The 23,661-nt window shown below is 31.9% G+C and overlaps 1 protein-coding gene, 2 long non-coding RNA genes and 1 pseudogene across 4 annotated transcripts; 2 read left to right on the forward strand and 2 right to left on the reverse strand.

Moving 5' to 3' along the window:
- Positions 1–3,176: 3,176 nt before the first annotated feature.
- LOC128286571 (uncharacterized) lies at positions 3,177–3,791 on the forward strand. The gene is made up of 2 exons (XR_008277183.1): positions 3,177–3,345; positions 3,571–3,791. It is a non-coding gene; the product is annotated as an uncharacterized LOC128286571 (long non-coding RNA).
- Positions 3,792–5,448: 1,657 nt separating this feature from the next.
- On the reverse strand, positions 5,449–6,175 carry LOC128286421 (uncharacterized). The gene is made up of 2 exons (XR_008276976.1): positions 6,053–6,175; positions 5,449–5,916 (listed from the first exon to the last, which is right to left on the reverse strand). It is a non-coding gene; the product is annotated as an uncharacterized LOC128286421 (long non-coding RNA).
- Positions 6,176–9,526: 3,351 nt separating this feature from the next.
- On the forward strand, positions 9,527–16,631 carry LOC108461598 (protein CHROMATIN REMODELING 35-like). 2 transcript variants are annotated; one of them, XM_017761485.2, is made up of 11 exons: positions 9,527–9,764; positions 10,419–10,957; positions 11,040–11,087; positions 11,196–11,246; positions 11,343–11,405; positions 11,509–11,562; positions 11,668–11,718; positions 12,528–12,713; positions 13,306–13,458; positions 14,394–16,153; positions 16,232–16,631. In XM_017761485.2, the coding sequence occupies exons 1-11, from the start codon at positions 9,716–9,718 to the stop codon at positions 16,233–16,235; spliced, it is 2,958 nt and encodes a 985-aa protein (XP_017616974.1). In that variant the 5' UTR covers positions 9,527–9,715; the 3' UTR covers positions 16,236–16,631. The 2 variants fall into 2 exon arrangements, with proteins under 2 accessions (XP_017616974.1, XP_052880655.1); XM_053024695.1 differs by having other exon boundaries at positions 11,352–11,405.
- LOC108462252 (uncharacterized) lies at positions 16,477–23,543 on the reverse strand (annotated as a pseudogene).
- Between the last annotated feature and the right edge of the window lie 118 nt (positions 23,544–23,661).

The following is a 23,661-nucleotide window of genomic DNA, read 5'->3' on the forward strand; positions in this document are numbered from 1 at the left end:
CTTTCATGTGTTGTAGTAGCCATCATGAAAATGATTACAACCTTAAAATTGTTAGTGCAAAATTTCAATGAGGAAAATTTTAAACACACGAACAACAATTCAAACAAAAAAAAATGAAGCAATAAGACAATGCTCCAAGGCGTGCATCAAGTCACGATCTTTAAAATTCTATCCGCCCTTACCCATACTTGGTGTGTAAATGAGTTTCAAGCAAATGAATTTCGATGATACAATGAAGCTCAATGACTATTTATGTTCTGCACTGACAAAAATAATTCACTAAGCACTGAGCAAAGTATAACAAGAAAGCCAAATTCTATAAAGAATTAAATTCTTTACAAAACAATCTAATAGTAGTAGAAGATGGAGGAATGATAGAAATAGCTTTTTGAAATCTCACTAAAAAATAATCCTCATGTCTCTTCATAGAAACATAACTATTCAACTAATATCTCATAACTTTCAAGTAATATTGCTTGTATAATTATAATTCTTTGTCACAAATCAAGTAATACAACTCCTGGTCAATAACCAAAAGATATTACACCTTTAAATATGTTCCAACAATAGTTTAGATTAAACTACAACGATCGAGTGAATATGTCTTAAAATTACTACAGCCTAAGTTTAGTTGTCAAATTTTGAAGCCCGCAAGTAACACTTTTTGTAGCAAGTTATTTCTAACTTGTTTTATAAATTTGAATTGAGATAAATTTTAAAATTATATATGAATTTTTATTTAATATGTAATTGTATATATAAATTTTAATTTAGTAAAGTTATATATTTATAAAACTCTAATTATGGTTCAAATGTATACTTGAAACTTTAATTTTAATTTAATCATATACATTAAAAAAATAAATACATCAATTTATTTTTATATTAGATAAATATAATTATTTATGTATGTAATATATAAATATAAAATGATGTTATATCAATAACTGTATTAATAATTTATAAAAATTAAATCAAATCAAAATTTTATATATAAAATTACATAAAATCAAAATTTATGTAATTAAAGTTGATGCATATTTTAAGATTTAACCCTTTGAATTTTGGGTATCTTGGAAAGCTAGTGTTGATTTGGGCCCAAATAAGGCTCTTGCATTTGTCTTGGTTTCTTACCTTAATTTTATGTGTATTTTGATGTTTCTGTTAGAATTTTGTGCCCTCTAATTTTTACATTTATTATATATATTCGACCTAAATAATTAACAAAATTTTCATACATTATTAATTATTTTATGCGCATTTATCTTCGCTTTGGTTTTTGCATCTACGGCAATTGCTAAAAGCATATATATATCTATAATCTATCCATCGTTTAACAAAGGTTTAAAATAATAATAAGCTACATAACAAAATTTATTGTGGAAACCATTTTTTTATTTTTGAAAAACGGGGATTGACTTTAAAATGAGGTATGGAGTCGTCACCGATCTTTTTCGAGCGGTGATCGGATCACCTTGAGATTGATCATTTTAATAAAACATTTTGATTTATTTAAACAATAATTTTGGGTCTACGAAATTCGAGAAAAAATGTTCAGGAGTCGGTTATGCACGAGGAAGGGTTAGCACCCTCGTAAGGCTCAAAATTAGCACCAATCGACTAATTAATGTCCTAACGTTGAAAATTTGAAGAAAAATGTTAAAACATGATCCCTTTAAAAATGTGCGAACAACTCGAGTTGGATTCTAAGATTCACTCGTTCCAAAGGAATAAAATACCACATCCAGCACGTTAGGATACAATATTCTAAGCTTCCAAAAAACTGAGATCACCTCATAATTTCCAAAACATGCAACGAAGTTTAAAAGGGTATTCGGTCATTTGGTCAAACAGTAAATCGAAACCCAACACATTAGGGCACAATTTTCCAAATTTCCAAACACGAAATATTGCATTGTTAAAAAAATCATGACTAAAATGCAATAATTAATGAAATACATTTATTTAAGACTATAATTCATTAATAAAACCATTACACCAATGAAATACAAATACAAATGCTAAATGATAATTCGCATTGCACGACATGCCAACCTCCATTGCAAATATAAATGCTTAAGGAAAAATGTAATAATAACATAATTAATATCTCACATAGTACTAAAACAATGTCAAGGATTACATAAAAGAATGATAAAATATGAAAATTTCAATCTAAAAAGGCAGTAAATAACGGTTCAAAAACAAAAATATATATGCGTAAAATAAAAGCTAAGAAACAAAATAAGACTTTTATAAAGGAAATCAAATATATAATAAAGTATATAAAATTAATGACATAAATAAAAAACAATTTCTTTTTAAAAATGATGAAATTACAATGGATAATATATATATATGTATGTATAAATAAAATAAAACATCCGAAAACTTGAGTAAATAGTGCAGCAATTTAAAATGAATTATGTGATAAATTTTACAAAAGAATAATAAATACACATACATGATAATATAAGGTAAATATTTAAAATGAATAAAAACCATAAATAAATAATAAAACAATAACAAAAACAAATTTTGAATTCCAATTTTTAAAAAACTATGTAACATATATAAAAGATAATAATTAATAAGTTGAATAATATATAAACAAAATGTGTAACAATTCAAAATAAAATTCAAGACTTTAAAAGTAAATAATCATATAAAAAAATGATACATATAAAAAAATATGAAAAGCAGTTGTAACTAACTAATATATACAAATATCTAAAGTTGATAATATATAAGTTTAACATAAATAATATACATGAAAGAAAATTAATTGAAATAAATAATATATGGGGAAATTCAAAATAAATAATAATAAAACAAAAAAAGTAATAAATAAATAAATTAAGAAAGGTTAAGGACCAAAATAAGATGCGCACAAAAGAACAAGGATTAAAAATGCAAATGTTCCAAATCACAAAACGCACTACACAAGCGCAAACTAAATTGAAATATTGTGCAAACTTTAGGGAGAAATTGAAAGAAACATAACAGGTTAAATTGAATGTGGCGCAAAGTAGGAAGGGCTGGCCACAAAATTACCCATTTAAGGGGAAAATGCGCGTGGACCAGGTCAAACACGCGAACTGCCCCTCCCCCCCTCCCCCCAGAGGTGTTGTCTTAAAAATTTAAGTAAACCTTTTATTTTATTTCTTTTTCTAAAACATAGAAAAACTTTTAGAAAACCCAAAGCCGCCTTTTTTTTAACCCTTTCTGCTAGGGTTTCATCTCCAAAAACATGCAGCCGTCGAACCACCACCGCACGGTGACTGACGGTGCACCGATGACGACTGATTTCACCAACGGTGGAGAGCCCCGACTATGCCAACAGAGGTTTGCTAAGTGCTCTCACTTCTTTTTTTTATTACTCTTCGCACACCAAAATAAATAGAAACTCAATAAACAGAATTAATCAAAAATCACCTTTCAAATTTTCTTTGCACTTGTTTCTTTACAATTGATTTTTGTGTATATTATTGTATTCCCCGTAACCAGAAAATGTTACATTCTTTGTGGCCTTATATAGCCATTTTACAACTGTTTTGTACATGTTTGGAGGTATGGCGGACGTGGCTCGGACGTGGTACATGTTTGGGTAGTGAACGGTGGTGGAGGAAGTGGGCGGTGGAGTGGCGCACGACATGGGCAGTGCCTAAAGCACTTAGAGGGCTAGGGTTTTCCCTCCTTGCTTATTTTTTTATTTGTTGTGGGCTAAATTTTGGGCCTGTTTAATTTAGGTTTGTTTAATATAATTGATTTATATTTTGGGCCGGGTAAAATTTAGGCCCTATATTTATTTTTAATATAAAAAATAACTTATATTAATAGGTAATTTAAGTTAAATACACACTTCATGAAATCATTAATGTGAGCAAATGATTCATACTAAAATTAATATGTTGTCTATAAATTCAATTAAAAAGATAATTTATCTTTACAATCGAAATATTATTGACTCTCAAAATATTTGATATATGTATGTATATATATATATATCTTGGACAAAATATATTATATTCATGTGTATATATATGAAAATATACATGCATCGATTCATATATATCCAGCAGGGTTTTAATTCTCAAATAATTTATAATTGAATTATGATTCCTATAAAATTATTTACTGCCTTCATCACTGTGCATACATGGTACTAATTGTATAGAATTTATAGTATCCACACACGTCCTACAATTTTATCAGTGTCAAATTAGACCACAATATTATAATTCAATCTTATCCTCACAGTAAATTGTAATCCTAATAATCAATTCAAAGAATTTTTACATAAAAATATTTTTTTCACTTTCTAATATATGGATTTTAATAGTTTTGAGTAGTCAATTTTGATAGGCAAGAAATCAATTTTTAAATGTTTATTTGTTTTTAAAGTTTGATGTTTTTCACACTACGAAGTTTTAATTTTCATTTGGTGTAGCTATCTCAGTCGTATGAATCTTGTGCTAAATGATATAAGTCCCCATAATAGACTAGCAGAAACAATGGCAAAATGTGATGATTTCCTTAAGTTTTTGACTTTCAAATACATGAAGTTTTTGATAATTAATTTTGATGAAATAAGATTTTAAGTTTTATTATTATATTTATTTCTTAAATTCATTTTTACAATGTTGAAATATAAAGATTTTAAATACTTTTAGCTCAACCAAATAATCATGAATTATTTTGTTTTATTTTGAAAATTTCTATTAAAGAATATTTAATATCGACACGCGTCAATAAATAGATGAAAACATTTACATCATATTACTCTATTTTATTATCTCTTAAAATTATGTAAAATATTTTAAAATTTATCATGCTAATCGTTTATTATTATACATGTGATAATATAGAGTTAAATAATTTAATTTATATTAAATTTAATCAAAATATTCTTAATTAGACCTCATCAGCACAATAAATTGCAACCCTAAAATATGACATCTAGAACATTGTTAGGTAGATGTAACATTATTACATGAGGTAGGCCATAACCTAACAGCTCTCACAGTAATATTAGCTATAATGACACTCATGAGAAAGAGAATAACTTTTCAGTCTTATTAGGCAGCAGTGGCGTCATTAGAAATTTTTTTAGAAAGGAATTAAATTTTATATTTTTATAATAGTAAAAATATAATTTTTCTTATTTTAATAGTTTATATTTTTATATTTTTTAAAGGATTAAATTAAATTTTTATATTTTTGAGGTTAAAATATAATTTTAATATTATTAATTTAAAATTTTATAAATTATAAAAAGTATAAATAAAAAAATTCCGTTGGGGTCCGGCCACTGCAAGCCACGCTTGGCTCCGCCACCGGTAGGCAGTAGCAGATATTGTAACCTCAGTGAATAGAACAATGGCAGTAAAGTAGAAGACATTCATAGAATGAATATGAAAATGAAAGACGTCATGGACCTTGAAACCATCAGTAAAACACCATACCAGACTGAAATTAGCAGAACAGATGATCAAACCTCATACCAGACTGAAAGTAGCAAAATATATCATAAAACACCTTACCAGACTGAAAGTAGCATAATAGATCATCAAACACCATACCAGAATCCACCGATTCACCAATCCTATCCACCGCCACAACTAACCATGCAACATCTCCTATAGTCTAATATAATTGGCTGTTGCCTTGGTAATTGAGAGAAAAATAACCTACAGAAAACGCGATGGAGAGAAAAGAGCACAGCCACGGAAAAAAGTCGGTAAATCAGAAATTCAACGAATCACCGTTCATCCTCCGCCACAATCAGCATGCGCCTCCACCGGATATAACCGATAGGGATAAAAGGCCTGATTGCAGTGGCAATTGGGCAGACGGATCCTACAGCAATCGTAGGAGAGAACAGAAACACTCACAAAAATTCCAAGAATGAAAATCCTAGGAATCATGGAGCGAGAGAGAGAATTTCATACACAATCAGTTTAAAAGATTTCTGAAATAGCACAAACAACATAAATCCTACAATGGAAATTGACAAACAGAACGAAATCAAAAACATTAACAGAAATCCTACCCACAAAGAAAAAGGAAAGCTTTTTGAATCGTTGTGCAGTGCCAAAGGAAAAAAAACATGGCGTTGTGTAGAGTTGGAGGGACGTTAGATTTTGGGAGGATTAGAGGCGGGATATGTTCGGCGGGAAATTGGTGCGTGTAGTTTTTAAACGGGATGTCAAATCAATCGAAACGGTGTGTTTTGAATTACTAATTCATCAACAGTCTAGTTTTTAGCTTCAAAAACTTTGCAACGCCGTAACTTTGCGCTCGTTGTCCGATTGAGACGCGCTGACAAACTGCCGAAGGTGGTATACCACAGTTTTCGAACAAATTCGATGAAAAAGCTAATTTTAAAGAAAAATGAGAGGAATGTGTTAGTTTTTGTGATATTTAGGTCAATTCAATTATTTTATAAATAAAAGAGTTATTGAAGGCAAAATTCTTGACCAATATATTTAGGTAATTTAAATAAGAATTTTATATAATTTTTAAGTTTAATGATTTTAAATAATAATAATAAAATTTGAAAAGAGTTTAATTTTGTTATTTTATATTTTTAAGGACTATTTAAATTTAATTTTAAAATAAGACAAACCTAACATCCATTTAATTGGTGTCGTAGAAGAATTGCTCCATTGCTTTTTTTATCCAATCTAAAAGGGTAATTACTTCATCAAGTGCTTAAACATTTTATATAATTGTATTTTAGTCCGGTGCTGTCAATAGCAACAATAACATCTAAAAAAATTTAGAGGTGGTGACCCAATGACAAATGACATAACAGATGTTTACTATTCAAAACGAGTCATTTACCTACATAATTTTTAAAGTGGGTCATTTTCAAAAATAATAAAAAATTGTCATTTTTATATAAAAGAAAAACCATGAATGCTTGATTTAATGGATTCTTTAGTTAAATTGTGTTGGAGTATTTTGGAGGTGTCATAGGAGCTACATATAAATAATAGATAATAATTAATAAAAAGTAAAAGTAGTAGAAATAATTGTGTTGAGTCACAATAGGAAATTAAATATAATTATAGAATTTAATTTTACCTAATTCAATTGGCTCTCAGTTTTCCATTGACTTTGGGAATTCATAAGAGTCAACAAGCACTCTAATGATGATGATAATAATAAGATATATATAATTTCCAAAAGAATTAAAATAATAAATATTAAAATTTGGATTTTAAATTTAAAATTTAAAATTTAAAATTTAAAATTCATTATTTTCAAATTATTTTAGGAAATAAAATGTTCAAATTAATTAACTAAAAAATTGATTAAATAATTTAAAATTAAATTTGAATTCCAAGTAATTTGCTTTAAAACCATCATTTTATATTATTTTTGTTACTGATTATTAATATTTTTCAAAAGATAATTATTATTTTAAAATTTTCTTTCATATTATTTTTATTTTACCATCAGCTATTTTTAAGAATATATTATTATTAATAGGAAAAGTGAATCATAATAATACATATATATGATATATAATACAAATAATGAAATGTAAATTCATGCACAAATGTCACGGTTTTTTTACATTAATAATATAAAATAAATAAATAAATACTAGAATAGGATAAGGGGATTAATATTTACGAGAATAAGCAAATAAAATAGTGAAATACTAGTGTCTAGGATGTTCAATCGGTTAACCGACCCGAATTACTATTAACCGAATTAACCGACCCTTTTAAACTCTTAATCATTAACCGAACCGAAATTTGTTCAAAAAATTTAACCGAACCGAAATTTTTTCAAAAAAATTAACTGAACCGAACTTTTTCGGTTAATTCGGTCGGTTAACCAAATTAAACGAAATATATATATTTTTTATTTTTGGTTAAAATAAGTTTAAAACATATAAAAAATTAACTAACAAATTAATTTATATTTCCAACAAATTAACCGAACCGACCGAATACTTATATATTATAATATTATTTACTAAATTCGGTTAATTTAGTTAACCGACCGATTTAGAACCGAATTAATCGTTAACCGAACTTCCAAAAAATTATTAACCGACCCCCGACCGAATTAATTCTGTTAACCGACCGATTAGCCGAATTCAGTCTGTTAACCGAATTAATTTGGTTTTACCTAAAATTTGCACACCCCTACTAGTGTCGTCTGACCAACCGGCAATACCAAACCAAAATGTGATGATCTAAAAACTCTAAGGACTTTATATGAAATTTGCCATTTTAATTGGCAATTGCAAAAATACTTCAAGGATGCCACCTGACAGTATAAATTGCACCCTAAACCTCATTATTTATTATTATTTTTTATTCTCCTTTAACACCAAAAATAGATTGGTCTCTTATCAATTAGTCTAAAAAGTTTTAGAAAAATCTTATTTTATATAAATTATAATTATTAGTTAAATTTACATATAAGGTCCTTGTAGTTTTTAGATCATCACATTTTACTCTGGTACCACCGATTGGTCAGGCGGCACCAGCTTTTCACTATTTCATTTGCCTATTCTAGTAAATATTAATCCCCTTAATATTATTAATGTAAAAAAACCCAAATGTTATGTCTCTAAAGCAATCTAAAAAAAAAAAAGAGAAGGACAATTATGCTTTGTACCTTAAAAAAAAGAGAGAGAGAATGACAAATTGTCAATAATTATAACACTGAAATAATTCAAAAACAAACCAAATATGTACCAACTTGATCAAATCGATGAAATTTGTATTCTAGCCTTGTTATCATCAAATCAACCAGATAATGAACACCAATAAAAAAAAAAAGAGAGACCCACTGCATCAGTGATGCACAAATTGTTAAGTTAAGTCTCAGATGACCTACCATTATTCTTTTTATCTTGAATATATCACCATCACTAAAACCCTTATAGAATGGTTTCTAATAGATTTGACAATACTCTTATATTGACAAATACTATATATAAGATCTTTTACAATATTTTTAATAGATCGACAACACTCTTATATTAATAAATATCATAAATAGGCTAGAATATAATTAAAAATTAAAAATAAAATAAAACTACTTATGCTTTCAAAGAAAACATAGTGACCAAAATAAAAATCACAAAAATGTATACAAAATAAAACCACAAAACTACCGACAGAATAAAAATAAGAGAATATATTAGAAAAACTATAACCAACAACTAACCCGAAAACTGACATTATCACTAATAAAACAAAGATTTAGTTTGAAAAAAATTAATCCACTCGAGTTTTTCTATAAAAAAATATTAAATTATCACAATAATTTTTTTTTACCGTAAGATTAATTTTAACAATTTATTAATCATACTGAGGATTAAATTTTGTTCGTTCCACCAAGCAGCCTTTTTTGTACGCAGTGCGCCGTACATTTCCGTTGTAGACTCACCACGTGTTTCTTCATGATTGGTCCACGTCACATTGTCCGGATCAACAACTATTCCCGAATCCTCTCTCGCCACCTGTATATATATAGCACAATATTTTTCTCCGTCCGAGCGTTATTTTTTTTTTCTTTCACTTATTTCTTCGTTTCGATCAACAAAATGTGAGAGCAAATCATTTTCAATCTCTCTCATCCCACCCCCTTTAATTTAGGGCTCCTAACTCTAATTCTAGTGTTATTTTGCTCTTCTTCTTCTTTTAATTGTTAGCGGCGGCATTTACTTCAGTTGAGTGATCAAATGGAGCCTCCCTTGCCGTTTTTGTCTACAAATTGTGGGAGGTCAAACGGTATTTTACATATTGAATTACCGATGTTTAAATGTTTAATTAATGTGTTTGTTTTGTTTTTTTTAAAAAAATATTTTATCATGTTGATTGATGTTGATGTGATTTCACTGTTTATAAATCAATATGTTAATTGGGGTTTTATTTTTCAACTTTACAGCTTAATTATTTTACGGAACTAAAATGATTTCGAACGCTTAAAATAACCTATATGTTATAGTTAATGTTATACCTAATGAGTCGAGTGTAATTGTGGATAACTCTTTAATTTTACATGATTCTTTCATTCAAGCATTTCGAGGTGTTACAAAACCCTATCAAACCTCGGTTAGAGATAATATCAGACTTTTTATTACCCCTGTGTGAACACCACAGCCGAGGCACATCAAGAACGCTTGTGTTTTCGCTTTTCGCATACCGTTAACTTGGAGACTATTATTGTTCAGTTTACTTCTTTACCTGGAAAGTCGAAACGACTAGTGATTTGTATTCCAATCATAAACTGCTAAAATATAAATTCAGAAAAAAAAGAAAAAAACTACTGTTAACCTAATATTTTTGGTTTGTTTGACTTTTGCTTCTGTTTTTCTACCCCCCTCCCCGCAAAAAAATAGTCTTTTGATTGTCTTTTTTTTCTTTCTTTGTGGTTGTTTACAGAGTTTAATTCTATGACTTGTAAAAGGAAGAAAATGTCAACTGATACAAAAGAATATGATAGCGTGTCAGCAACTGGAAATCCTTTGGATGGAACTGAAAAGAAAAAACATAAGGTGTCTCCAAATGTTATTGATTATGCCGACCCATTTGCATATACTAATATGCTTGAGTCCCTTAACACTGGCGGTAAATATGGAAGTGTCACAAAGGATATAGAAGCCCTTTTTTCTAGGAATGCGAATATGATGAGCAAGATACTTGCTTCGCAACCTTGTCTTTCGAGTGTGTTAGCAGATGTGATAAAAAGAAGCCCGAGGAAAGAGACTTCAAACGTGCCGAGTAGACTACTTCCTCATTTGTCAAGGAATTTCATCAACTTGGAGGATGAGTCAGTCGGAAATGGTATCAAAACGGCCATGTTGCCTGTACTGGTTCTGGATTCAGATGATGAAGTCAACAAAAATCCAAGGCCTCTGCATCTTTTTCAGGAAATTGTATTGAGCAAACCATCTAAGAAGTTACTCTCCAAGGAGAAAACGGTATGTTCTTGTGCACGCATTTATATTTTGAGTTGTGTGTTTGAGGATGGAGATAGGATATAACTACAAGCACCCTTTTCAGGAAATTGTATCGAAGCCATCTGAGGGATTACTCTCCAAGGAGAAAATGGTATGTTCTTATTGTGTACATATTTATATCTTGAGTTGTGTGTTTGAGGATAGAGATAGGAATATAAATGTCAAATCAAGGATAACGAACTACGAACACCTTTTTCAGGAAATTGAATGGAGGAAGTCATCTGAGAAATTACTCCACAAGGAGAAAATGGTATGTTCTTGTGCATTTATTTATACTTTTAGTTGTGCGTTAGAGGAGGGAGACAGGAACGTAAAAGTCAAATCAAGGATAATGAACTAGGAACAGCCTTTTCAGGAAACCGTATCGAGGAAGAAACCATCTGGGAAATTACTCCCCAAGGAGAAAATGGTATGTTCTTGTGCTTGTATTTATATTTGGAGTTGTGTGTTTTAGGATTGAGATAAGAACATAAGGTCAAATCAAGGATGATGAGCTAGAAACACCCTTTCAGGAAACTGTATCGAGGAAGAAGCCAACTGAGAAATTAATCCCCAAGGAGAAAATGGTATGTTCTTGTGCATATATTTATATTTTGAGTTGTGTGTTTGAGGATGTAGATAGGAATATAAAAGTCAAATCAAGGATAATAAACTACGAGCATCCTTTTCAGGAAACTATATCAAGGAAGCCATCTGAGAAATTACTCCCCAAGGAAAAAATGGTATTTTCTTGTGCTTGTATTTTTATTTTGAGTCTTGTGTTTGAGGATGGAGATAGAGATATAAAAGTCAAATCAAGGATAATGAAACTATGAACATTTCTTTTGTACAAATAATGAACTATGAACATTGAATCTACATACTAGTTATATAAAATGATTTTGAATTAAAAATAATAAAAAGCTTTTTATAGTTCTTTGCATGTTTCATGGTTCAAAGCTATAAGCTTTGAGTCTTAGTTCTTTCATGTATGATTTAATTTAACCCCCATTCACCCACAACAAAGAGGGGAAATGCATCATTTAAATATTTACAGTAGCTTTTAGTTATCTGTAGTTTCTCTCCAGGCCTTTTTAAATTTTAAGGATTATTCTTTGAGCACATCCAAGGAGTCTTGCACCAGTGCCCATGAATAAAAGATTAGATCATCTTTACCTTTCCATTTCTGAAAAAAAAATGAAGGCTTTTCTCCGTTCCTCATCAAAACGGCATGGTTTGTGATAATGCAAAATGAAATGAAGCTTTGGAATTGACGTTTCTTCATCGCTTGTTCTTAATGTTAAAAGGGTCAAACATGATGAACCAGTTATAGGACCTCAAATGCTGGAGACATGTTCAATGTTACTGCCATATTATTGTTAATGGTTGATTGTAGGTGTGTGAGCTAATAATTATGACTTACTCTTACTTGAGTGTATTTCAAGTACAATGGTTATAGTCTTCAAGGTTCAACCTCTAAAATGTATGTTTCATGTCTTCTATATTACTTTTAACCAATCTTAATTTGATTGGTGCGGTTGATGTATTTCAGGTTGGGGAGTCCAAGAGTAAAAAAACTGACCTGAAAGAAAATGTTAGTCTAACCAGTGAAACTGATCTCAAGGATGAAGGTGTTTATGTTGGAGTCGAAGAAGATGTAGATACTCTAACTGAGAACATAGATGATGGTTTGGGAGATATTTGGCAGGAGATGTCAATGGCATTAGAGTTTTCCAAGGTATTTCTGACTCATGAAAAGTAATTTGTGGATATTTGTTATCCTTTTTCTATTATTACTAATTATTTATTTGCTTTTGAAAAAGTGACAGTGTGCCTCTTTCTATAACTAGGTTGTATCTAGATGTTGTCGAACGTTATGTAGTTACCTTTTATTTTCTTGAAGTTGTAGAGACAATTAAGCACTCATGGTCTTGGTTTTTGTGTTCTTTATCTGTTTTTCATTCTAATTGTGCTTGATAATTTTGCTAGATCGAATTAGTACCTTATCTAACTTCTTTTGCATTTGATATTACTTACTAGCTAACTTGATCATGAAAGATTTTTTTTTTTTTTTTAATTTTCCGTTTTTCATTTTAGTTACCCGTGTGTATATGTTCTGTCAGTAAGACGCAACTCCTCCAAGCATTCTTTCAATTATTTAGGTTACATTTTCTGCATCTGCTTTATGCTCTCACCTTCATGTAGAATGACAAACCTCTTATTTTACATATAGGAATCATTATAATGTTACAATTATTGAACGGCTGGCAATTAATTATCCCATAGCAATAATATCCTATCTTCATTATGACTTATGATGCTTTTGGTAGGATGGTCTTGAGGAACTTCCAGGTGAAAGCATGTCAGAAGACGAGGACTGTGACCATTCTTTTGTCTTGAAGGATGATCTTGGTTATGTGTGTCGCATATGTGGGGTTATTGAGAGAGGAATTGAGACTATAATTGAGATCCAGTATAACAAGGTAAATCAGTTTATGATCATCCATCTAAATGTTATGCTATGGAGTAGTATGATAGGCAGCTTCATGTTACAAATTATTTCTTAAATATCTATGATCTGATGCTAGCTTTTTGAGCTTGATGACGGTAAAAAGCAAATAATGGAGCCTTGATAATGAAAGGAATTTTGATCCAGTTCATGCCAAAATTAAAAGGAGCTAGTACCACCTATTTTTTATCCAGGATGTGCCGGTTTAGTTCCGCATATGTTTCTCTTTTAGCAATTTCATTCATAAGTTATTCAGTGTAAAACTTAGCTTAGTTTCACCCTTAACATGATTTAGGTTTTATTGAACTTTAACTTGAAGTGAAATGGTTAATCAAAGTTGAGCATTGGTATATGATGCTTGAATTGAATATAACATGGCATATTTGTTCTGTTTCTCTCTTTTTAGTAACATTTTATTGGTTCTGGAGATGTGAGCTTTGTTGCTGTTTTAGACTAGCCAACAATCTGGGAAACTTGGCTTAGTTTTCTCTACTATCTCCGGATCTTTGAAGCTTTTTTGAAAGTGAGTGGCCTACAACTGGGAGTACTTTGGCATGTTACACTTGGTAGCCCTGCTAATTTGAGGTCAACTTGTGGCTATTAGTTGCTGCTGTAAAATGAGGTCGAACTTTGATATTTTGGTTGTAGTTATACATGTTGAGGTGCCTTGCGTTGCCTTTAATTTCGTTTTATGAAAACATACGCACTTCCAGAGTTGGATTGATTGTTGCTAATGGCGCTGTTGCAATTATATGCATTAAATAAAAACGTTAAATAAAAACGTGCATTCTTTTTTTACCTCCAGAATTGTGCTTATGTTCTCTGTTTCTAAAGTTTTAATAGGTCTTATCAGCTCAGTTCCTGGCAGAAAATTTCATTTCTGATTCTTTTTTCCTTTTATGCATCCAGGCAAAAAAAAGCACACGCACATATGCAGTAGAGCCACGGAATGGCAGAGAGTCGTCTGAGACTGTTGGATTTAAGTTGTCTGAAGATCATTTAACAGTAACGGACATAGCTGCTCATCCAAGGCATATGAAGCAAATGAAACCTCACCAATTAGAGGGTTTTAATTTTCTACTGAACAATTTGGTAACAGATAACCCTGGCGGCTGCATCTTGGCTCATGCACCTGGATCAGGAAAGACGTTTATGATAATCAGCTTCATGCAAAGTTTCCTAGCCAAATATCCACATGCTAAACCGCTAGTCGTTCTTCCAAAAGGTATCTTGGCTACATGGAAAAAGGAGTTCCAGACATGGCAAGTAGAGGATATTCAACTACTCGATTTTTATACTGTGAAAGCTGATAATAGATCTCAGCAGTTGGACGTGTTGAAGCAGTGGGTTGAGAGAAAGAGTATCCTTTTTCTGGGGTACAAGCAGTTCTCTACCATAATTTGTGACAGTGGAAACGGAAAGACTTCTATTACTTGCCAAGAGATACTGCTCAAAGCACCTTCAATTCTAATTTTGGATGAAGGGCACACACCAAGAAATGAAAACACCGATGTGTTACAATCCCTTGCAAAAGTTCAAACAACTCGGAAAGTTGTACTTTCAGGAACTCTCTATCAAAATCATGTCAAGGAGGTATTTAACATATTGAACCTTGTTCGGCCAAAGTTCCTTAGGTCAGACACATCGAAATCAATAATTAAGCGAGTAATGAGTAAGGTGCATATATCTGGAGTGAGAAAGCAGTTCAAAGGTGGAGCAGAGGCAGCTTTCTATGATTTGGTGGAGCACACATTGCAGAAGGATGAAAACTTTGAGAGGAAAGTCTCAGTCATACATGATCTACGTGAGATGACCAGCAAAGTTCTTCATTATTACAAAGGAGATTTTCTGGATGAGCTTCCTGGACTTGTTGATTTCACTGTTGTACTTGGTCTTAGTCCCACACAGATGGATGAAGTTCAGAAGTTAAAAAGGTATCAAAGGAAGTTCAAGGTTTCATCTGTTGGTAGTGCTGTTTATTTACATCCAAAACTAGCTTCTTTCTCTGAGAAGTCTGACACGACTGATGATAAGATAGATGCCAAGATCGATGACTTGTTAGACAAATTAGATATCAGAGAAGGAGCCAAAGCAAAATTCTTTCTTAATTTGTTAAATTTATGTGAGTCAGCCGGTGAGAAGCTCCTTATTTTTAGTCAATATCTCATCCCCTTGAAATTTTTGGAGAGATTAGCTGTGAAATTGAAGGGTTGGCAACCAGGAACTGAGATTTTTTCAATCACGGGTGAGTCAAGTACTGATCATCGGGAGTGGTCTACGGATCACTTCAACAACTCTCCTGATGCTAGAGTTTTCTTCGGTTCTATTAAGGCTTGTGGAGAGGGAATTTCTTTGGTGGGGGCGTCCCGAATTATAATCTTGGATGTTCATCTTAATCCATCTGTGACCCGCCAAGCCATTGGCCGTGCATTTCGCCCTGGCCAAAAGAAGAAAGTATATGTATACAGATTGATTGCAGGTGATTCTCCTGAAGAGGAAGACCATTCTACTTGTTTCAAGAAGGAATTAATTGCAAAGATGTGGTTTGAGTGGAACAAGTATTGCGGTAACCGAGATTTCGACATGGAAACTGTCAATGTGAACGAGTGCAATGATCTCTTTCTGGAAAGTCACTTGTTAAGGGAAGATATCAGGCTTTTGTACAGAAGGTTAGTTCATTTATCCAACTCAATTCTCATATATTTTATTGCTTCTTGCATTCCAACTTCCATTTTCCATATTTTCAGGTAGATGCTGGGGATAATGGCATTGGGCTATACCATAGACACAAGTAATTTCTCACTTTTTTGTGTCATTACAGGCAGTTCCCAATTGAAAGCAATATTTAACCAATTGGATGCTTTAGAAATGACCTTTTTTGACAGTTCTTGGTGACTTTTCGCTTGGAGCACAGGAATCATCAAGTAGATGCTTACTATATACTACATGAAACTTTTTTGTTGTTAGGTTGGGTCAAACTGAAAGCTCTTTACTAGCAGTTTTCTCTTTTAAGAACCCTCAGCATTTCAGATATAGGCCATATGAAAAAGTTAGTAGAATTTGAACCAGATGAAAGAATTTCCCGGTAGAAGCTCTAATGTTAAAGATATAGAATTAATGAATGAAATTTCCAGTTTTTAGGTTCTATTGTGATATTTTCATGCAATTTCCTGTTTTGACAGAATGCTTTCACCTCTTTTGTTTGATGTTATCTGCTATGTTGATGAACTGATACGATCAAATCAAGGGCGAATCCTGTTTGTGTTTTTAGTAGATGGATAAAATCTGATTTCACCATTTCCAATCCAAATCTGTCCAACTCGATTATCTCATAAAAGCCAAAAGCCTCTAACAAAAATTCATACGGATCAAACCATATGGAAGCCTAAATCTATACAGTTCAATTTAATCATAAAAAGTCAACTGTTTACAAATTTTATCATTATATAAATGCTAACAATGAAAAATATATATTATAGACTGATTAAGTATAGGTTTAATCAAACCATTAAGTTTATTTAAAAATGCTTAATCCACAAATTAGTATCTAAACAATACTATTTTTCCTAAGTTGATATCTGAATTTTTTTGTCTATATAACAAGTGGGAAAAATATAATTAAGTATCATTTGTGACAAAAAAAGTTTAAATATCAAGATAAGAAAAAAGTATAGTTTAAGTATAAATTTGTGAGTTAAACCTTAAATATAATATACATTTAACAAATATAAAAACATAAGTTTTGTTATAAAATAAAGAGAGATGGGGAGAATAAAGAACAAAAAGACGTAGAGACCTAATTCTAATAACTATCATGATGGACATCCACTTAATAAGATATTCATAACACTTCTCCTTAGATATCCAATAATGTGCCTCGTTAAAACCTTATTAGGAAAAACCTGTGAGATTAAAAACCTAATAAAGGAGAAAGACTACACAATCTTTTATTACAAGCTGCCTCGTTAAAAATCTTTACCAGGAAAACCTAATAGGACAAATCCTTGGTTAAAGGAAAAGAGTACAATTTATTTTTAGACTCTCCCTGATTGCAACATTACATTACATTTTTGAGTCGACGCATTCCAATCTTTTGTAGTAGTTTTTCAAATGTTGAAGTTGACAATGCCGTAGTAAAAAGATTGCTAAATACTTAATTGTTAGGAAATGAGAATAGAACAAATACCCGACCAGTATGACAAACCAATGCAAAATAAACATGATTTAGAAGTTTTTACTCCAATTGAAGCATCAATCTCTAAATTATATACCACTTTTAGAAACATAACTTGGAAACTCAAGCATTTCTATACAAAATAAGATAGGCAATAAAGTTATGGTATATCATCCTCTTTCTTTAGCTTTTCTTTTTCACTTGAGATGTCCATATATATAAACAATGAAAGCAAGCTCAATATGCAAAAGAATTTCAATTTCAAGAAAAGAAAAAAGGAAAACTCTAACACACTTACCTCGAGTAATCCTCCCGTAACCTCTTCGAGAGAAAGAAAGGTGCGCGTTCGATCATCATTGACAAAAACCTCCCATTTGTTAAAATCAATCTAATACCTACTTGCAATAAGAGCAAAGATCAAAACCATATCCTTGGATCATAAGGAAGAAAACCCAAAGATTATTTATTTAACAATGGAACTAAGCATAATAATAGTAAAAAATAACATCAAACCGCTTTTGAAATTGAAGTTTCTGGTGAAGCATTGTTATAATAGAGTCAATCTGGTGAACTTTAATAAGAACTGTCCTTCCTAAACTTATATGTAATTTCCTTCCCAATGCCACTTGTTCAAGTTTATGTTCTTTACACAGTGTATTCAATGGAACATCAATATCCACAACATGGAGATTGGGAACCATAGATGAAACTTTCTTAAAAAATTAACCCATATCTTTCTTTGATATAGACGGTATAAAAATTGAAATAATTAACAGAGTAAATAAAATGTAAAAAATAGAACGTCGGTAATGACAATATATCGTAAAGAAAAAAGAAATAAAAATAAAAGACACACAAATTAAAATACCTTATTCTAATCAATATCAAATAGATGGAGTATAATAAGGTTTAGAAAACCCTATTCTAAAATAAAATAAAAAAAGTGTAGTTCTATATGGATTTTACTTTTATTTTATTTTACCACTGTATTTTATTTAAATAAGGATTCGGGTCACTTAATTTTAACAATTTCCACTTTGACATGAATTCTCAATGAAAAAATTCTTCATCGCAAACTCTCAACGAACAAGTTCTCTACCTCTTCCATAAAACCCCTTAAGGGTTTAACTTCAACAAAGAACACCAACCAAGTCTAAGCAATACTTAAACTTGGTTATAGGAAGTGAATTAGTCATCATATCTATAGGATTTTCATGAGTACTAATTTTGCTCACAACAATATCACCACGAGCAATAATATGACGAACAAAATGATACCGAACATCAATGTGTTTTGTTCTCTTATGAAACATTTGATCTTTTGTAAGGAAGATGACACTCTAACTGTCAAAAAATACTATGATGATTTGAAGGTCTTCATTAAGTTCACTAAAGAGTACCTTCAACCAAATAGCTTCTTACAAGCCTCAGTAATCGCTATATACTCAGCTTCAGTGGTAGACAAAGCGACTGTAGTTTGCAAAGTGACTTTCCAACTAATTGTACAACCTCCGATTGTAAAGATATAACTTGTGAGAGATCTTCTTCTATCAAGGTCTCCAGTAAAATCAGAATCAATATACCCAATAACTCCATCATTAGTTCTTCCAAACTGTAAGCAAACATCAGTAGTACCTCATAAATATCTTAAAATCCACTAAACTGCTTTCCAATATTCTTTACCAGGATCTGCCATGTATCTGCTAACTGCACTGACTGCATATGTTAAATCTGGACGTGAACAACCCATAGCATACATGAGAGAACCCACTGTACTAGAGTATGGAACATGTGACATATACTCAATCTCATCATCTAATTGTAGAGACAAAGCTGATGAAAGTCTAAAACGGGCTGCTAAAGGACTACTAACAAGCTTAGTACTTTGCATATTGAACCTGCAAAGAACTTTCTCATGTACCCCTTCTGACTTAGGTACAGTTTACTTTCTTTTCTATATCTAACAATCTCCATACCAAGTATCTTCTTTGCTGGTCCTAAATCTTTCATCTCAAATTCTTCACTTAGTTGGGCTTTGACCCTTCTTAGCTCTCCTTTATCTTTCGCTGCTATCAACATGTTATCAACACAAAGGAGTAGATACACAAAAGAACCATAACTGTTTTTCTTAAACTAAACACAACTATCAAAGCTACTTCTTTTGAAATCATGAGAAGTCATAAAGGAATCAAACCTCTTTTACCACTGTCTTGGTGACTGTTTAAAACCGTAAAGGGATTTTTTTCAGTAAGCAAACATAATCCTCTTTTTTTGAGACTATAAAACCCTCTGGTTGTTGCATGTAAATATCCTCCTTAAGTTCTCCATGCAAAAATGCAGTTTTTACATCTAACTGCTCAAGCTCCAAATCATGCATGGCCACAATACCAAGCAAAGCTCGAATCAAACTATACTTCACAACTGGGGAGAACACATCTGTGAAGTCTACTCCTAGAATTTGACTGTAACCCTTTGCAACAAGCCTTGCTTTATATCTGGGTTATTCAACTCCTAGAGTCTCTTCTTTCTTTTTAAACACCCATTTACAATGAATAGCCTTTTTACCTTTAGAAAGTTTCACAAGATCCCATGTTCTGTTGAGTGATTCCATCTTCTCTTACATAGCAAACATCCACTTTTATAAGTCTTCACAGCTAACCGCCTCAGAATAGTTAGATGGCTCTTAGTTTGCATCTATATATTTAGCCACATTTAAAGTATAAGCAACTAGATCAACCTCGACATACTTCTTTAGATGTTTAATTTCTCTTCTAGCTCTGTTTTTGGCGATAGAGTATTATGGTGAAGAAGCAACTCTATTCTGAATTTTTGTACTAGTTTGAGGAGTCAACTCTGTTGTAGATTCTGGATTAATCTGATGCTCCACCTGCTTTTGATTTTCTCTATTGGAAGAGTCTTTAAGAGATAAGTTAGGCAGCATAGCAGTTTCATCAAAAACAACATCTCTGCTAATCAAAACTTTTATATTTTCAGGACACCATAACTTATACCCTTTTACACCAGCTTTATAACCAAGAAAAACACATTTAATGGATCTCAGTTCTAATTTTCCATTACCAACATGAGCATATGTAGAACATCCAAAGATCTTTAAATCAGAATAGTCAGCAGGATTACCAGACAATATCTCTGGTGGAGTCTTTTTCTCAATGGCAATGGATGAAGATAGGTTGAGCAAAAAAATGCACTAGAGGCTGTTTTGGCCTAAAACGACTTCGGTAAGTTGGCATTTGACAACATACATCGAACCTTCTCCATGATCGTTCTATTCATTCGTTTTGCAACGCCGTTTTGCTGTGGAGTATGACGAAATTTCAGGTGTTTCACGATCCCTTTTGACTTGCACAATTTATTAAACTCATCGAAACAAAACTCTAAGCCATTATCTTGCGGAAGTATTTTATTTGTTTTCCCGTCTATTTTTCAATCATAGTTTTCCAAGACTTAAATGCGGAAAACATATAACTTTTCTGCTTCAGGAAGAACGTCCAAACTTTTCTGAAAAAATCATTTATAAAAGTCAGCATATAATTAGCTCCACCTCTTGAAGGCACTTTGAATGACCCCACAAATCAGAATGAATATACTCCAATGTTCCCTTTGTATTATGGATTCCTTTAATGAATCGAACTCTCTTTTGCTTCCCTAAAATGCAGTGCTTACAAAACTTTAGTTTGCAAATTCCTTACCCATTAAGAAGTCCTGTTTTACTCAATTTCGCCATGCCATTCTCACTCATATGCCCTAGGCGCATATGCAAAAGTTTAGTAATATCATCATCTGACAAGGAAGATGAAGCGACAATTGCATCACTAGTAACAGTAAAACCCTGCAAAACATATAATTTGGCAATCTTTTTCTGCCTTTTCATCACAACAAGGGAACCTTTGGAAATCTTCATGACCCCACTTTCAGCTGTGTATCTGTACCCTTTTGAATGAAGAGTACTCAACGAAATTAAATTTCTCTTCAACTCTGAAACATGTCGCACATCACTAAGTGTTCTGACAACTCCGTCAAACATATTAACTTTAATTGTTCCAACACCTATAATTTTACACGAAACATTATTTTCCATCAAAACAACACCTTCAGACGCTATTTCGTAAGTTGTAAACCAATCCTGATTGGGACTAATGTGGAAGGTGCAGCCCTAATCAAGGATCCACTCATCGCTCACTTTAGAATTGTTGACAGAAGCGACTAGAAGTTCACCATCGCTGTAGTCTTCTACAACATTAGGTTTAACTGAATTTTCTAATTATTTTTCCTTTTGATTCGCAGCTTTCCTTTTGATCTTTATTTGTAGCTTATAGCACTCAGATTTAATGTGCCATTTCTTCTTGCAAAAGTTACAAGTTTTATCTCTATTTGAAGACATCGATCTACCTTTAGATTTACCGCGAGGATTTCGTTCCTGTGTCCTTCCAGGATCATCATTAGTATTCCGATCTTATCTCTTACGAATAATGAAACCCTCACCCTGAGAGTTAGTTTTAACCACAAGATGCTTCATCTTATCATATGAGGTCAAAGAATCATAAACCTTATCAACTGTGAGAGACTCGTAGCTATATAAAATCATGTTTCTAAAGGTTGAATAAGACGGGGATAACGAACAAAGTAGAACCAACCCTAAATCTTCCTTATCATACTGAACCACCATGGCCTCCAAGTTTGAGAGAATTTCTTTAAACACTGTTAAGTGTTCGTGCACAAATACACCTTCCTCCAAACGATTAGCATAAAGACGCTGCTTTATATGCAACTTGCTGGTTAGATTTTTCGACATACATATTTGTTTTAGCCTATTCCATAATCCAGTGGCGGCCTTCTCATTCATCACATCTTGCAAAATTTCGTTAGACAAATGCAAATGTAACTGTGTTAACGCCTTTCGATGCTTGTGTTTCTTCTCTTTCTCCGTCAATGTCGAAGGCATCTTATTTACCTCTAGCAAGGCTTCCTCTGAGTCCATCTGTGCAAGAACTGTCTGCATCTTTATCTGTCACAACGCAAATCTAGTGTTGCGATCCAACAGCGGAATTTCATACTTCAAAAACACTATTACCGTGATCGAGATGAATAACCCGGAAGCTCGAATACCAATTTGTAAAAAATAGAACGTCAGTAATGATAATATATCGCAAAGAAAAGAGAAATAAAAATAAAGAACACACAGATTTTACGTGAAAACCCTTTCAGGAAAAAAACCACGGGCAAAGGAGTAGACTATGTCTATTTATAGGCTTGTAAAACTATATTCTAATAGAAGTGTAATAAGATTGAAACACCTTATTCTAATCAATATCAAATCTATAGAGGTTAATAAGGTTTAAAAAACCTTATTCTAAAATAAAATAAAAGAAGTGTAGTTCTATATGGTTTTACTTTTATTTTATTTTACCACTATAAAATAAGGATTCGGGTTACTTAATTCTAACATAAAAAAAAGGTAATTCATTCAATTCAATATTATCAATAAAGAACTGTGGCCATTCAAAAAAAGTACCTGGAATGTAAATGTGCAAAGCATAGTTGCCTTCGACGTGAGGGAAGCTTCTCACTCTCTGGGTGACCGGTTTGTAAGTAATCCAAAGATCCTTTTTCATTATCAAGAAAAAATAGTTGATGAGCAAAAAGAGTAAAATATTTTAGTAAAAGAAAGTTATGGGAAATTTGTTGTAGTTTGAATTACCAAGGGAATTGGGAGGGTGGAGGAGAGAAACAGGAGGCGGAGGGAAAGGAGACGACAACATTTTTGATTGGGAATTGGAATTGGCGGGAAGAAAAGGTGGAGGAAAGTGGTCGGAGTCAGAGTCCGATGAGTTGTCGTCTCCATGTGTTGCTTTTAGTGCTTCCATATGGAATGGATACTTTGAGAAAGGTGGCTCTTTGTTTTCGAGGCTTTCCTTTCGTCTTCTACAGAACAGCTCCCACTTCCAGTTTGTATGTACGCTAAGTGTTTGATTTATTTTCGAA

Source organism: Gossypium arboreum, chromosome 13 (genome assembly GCF_025698485.1).
Source record: "Gossypium arboreum isolate Shixiya-1 chromosome 13, ASM2569848v2, whole genome shotgun sequence".
Lineage (NCBI taxonomy): Eukaryota > Viridiplantae > Streptophyta > Magnoliopsida > Malvales > Malvaceae > Gossypium > Gossypium arboreum.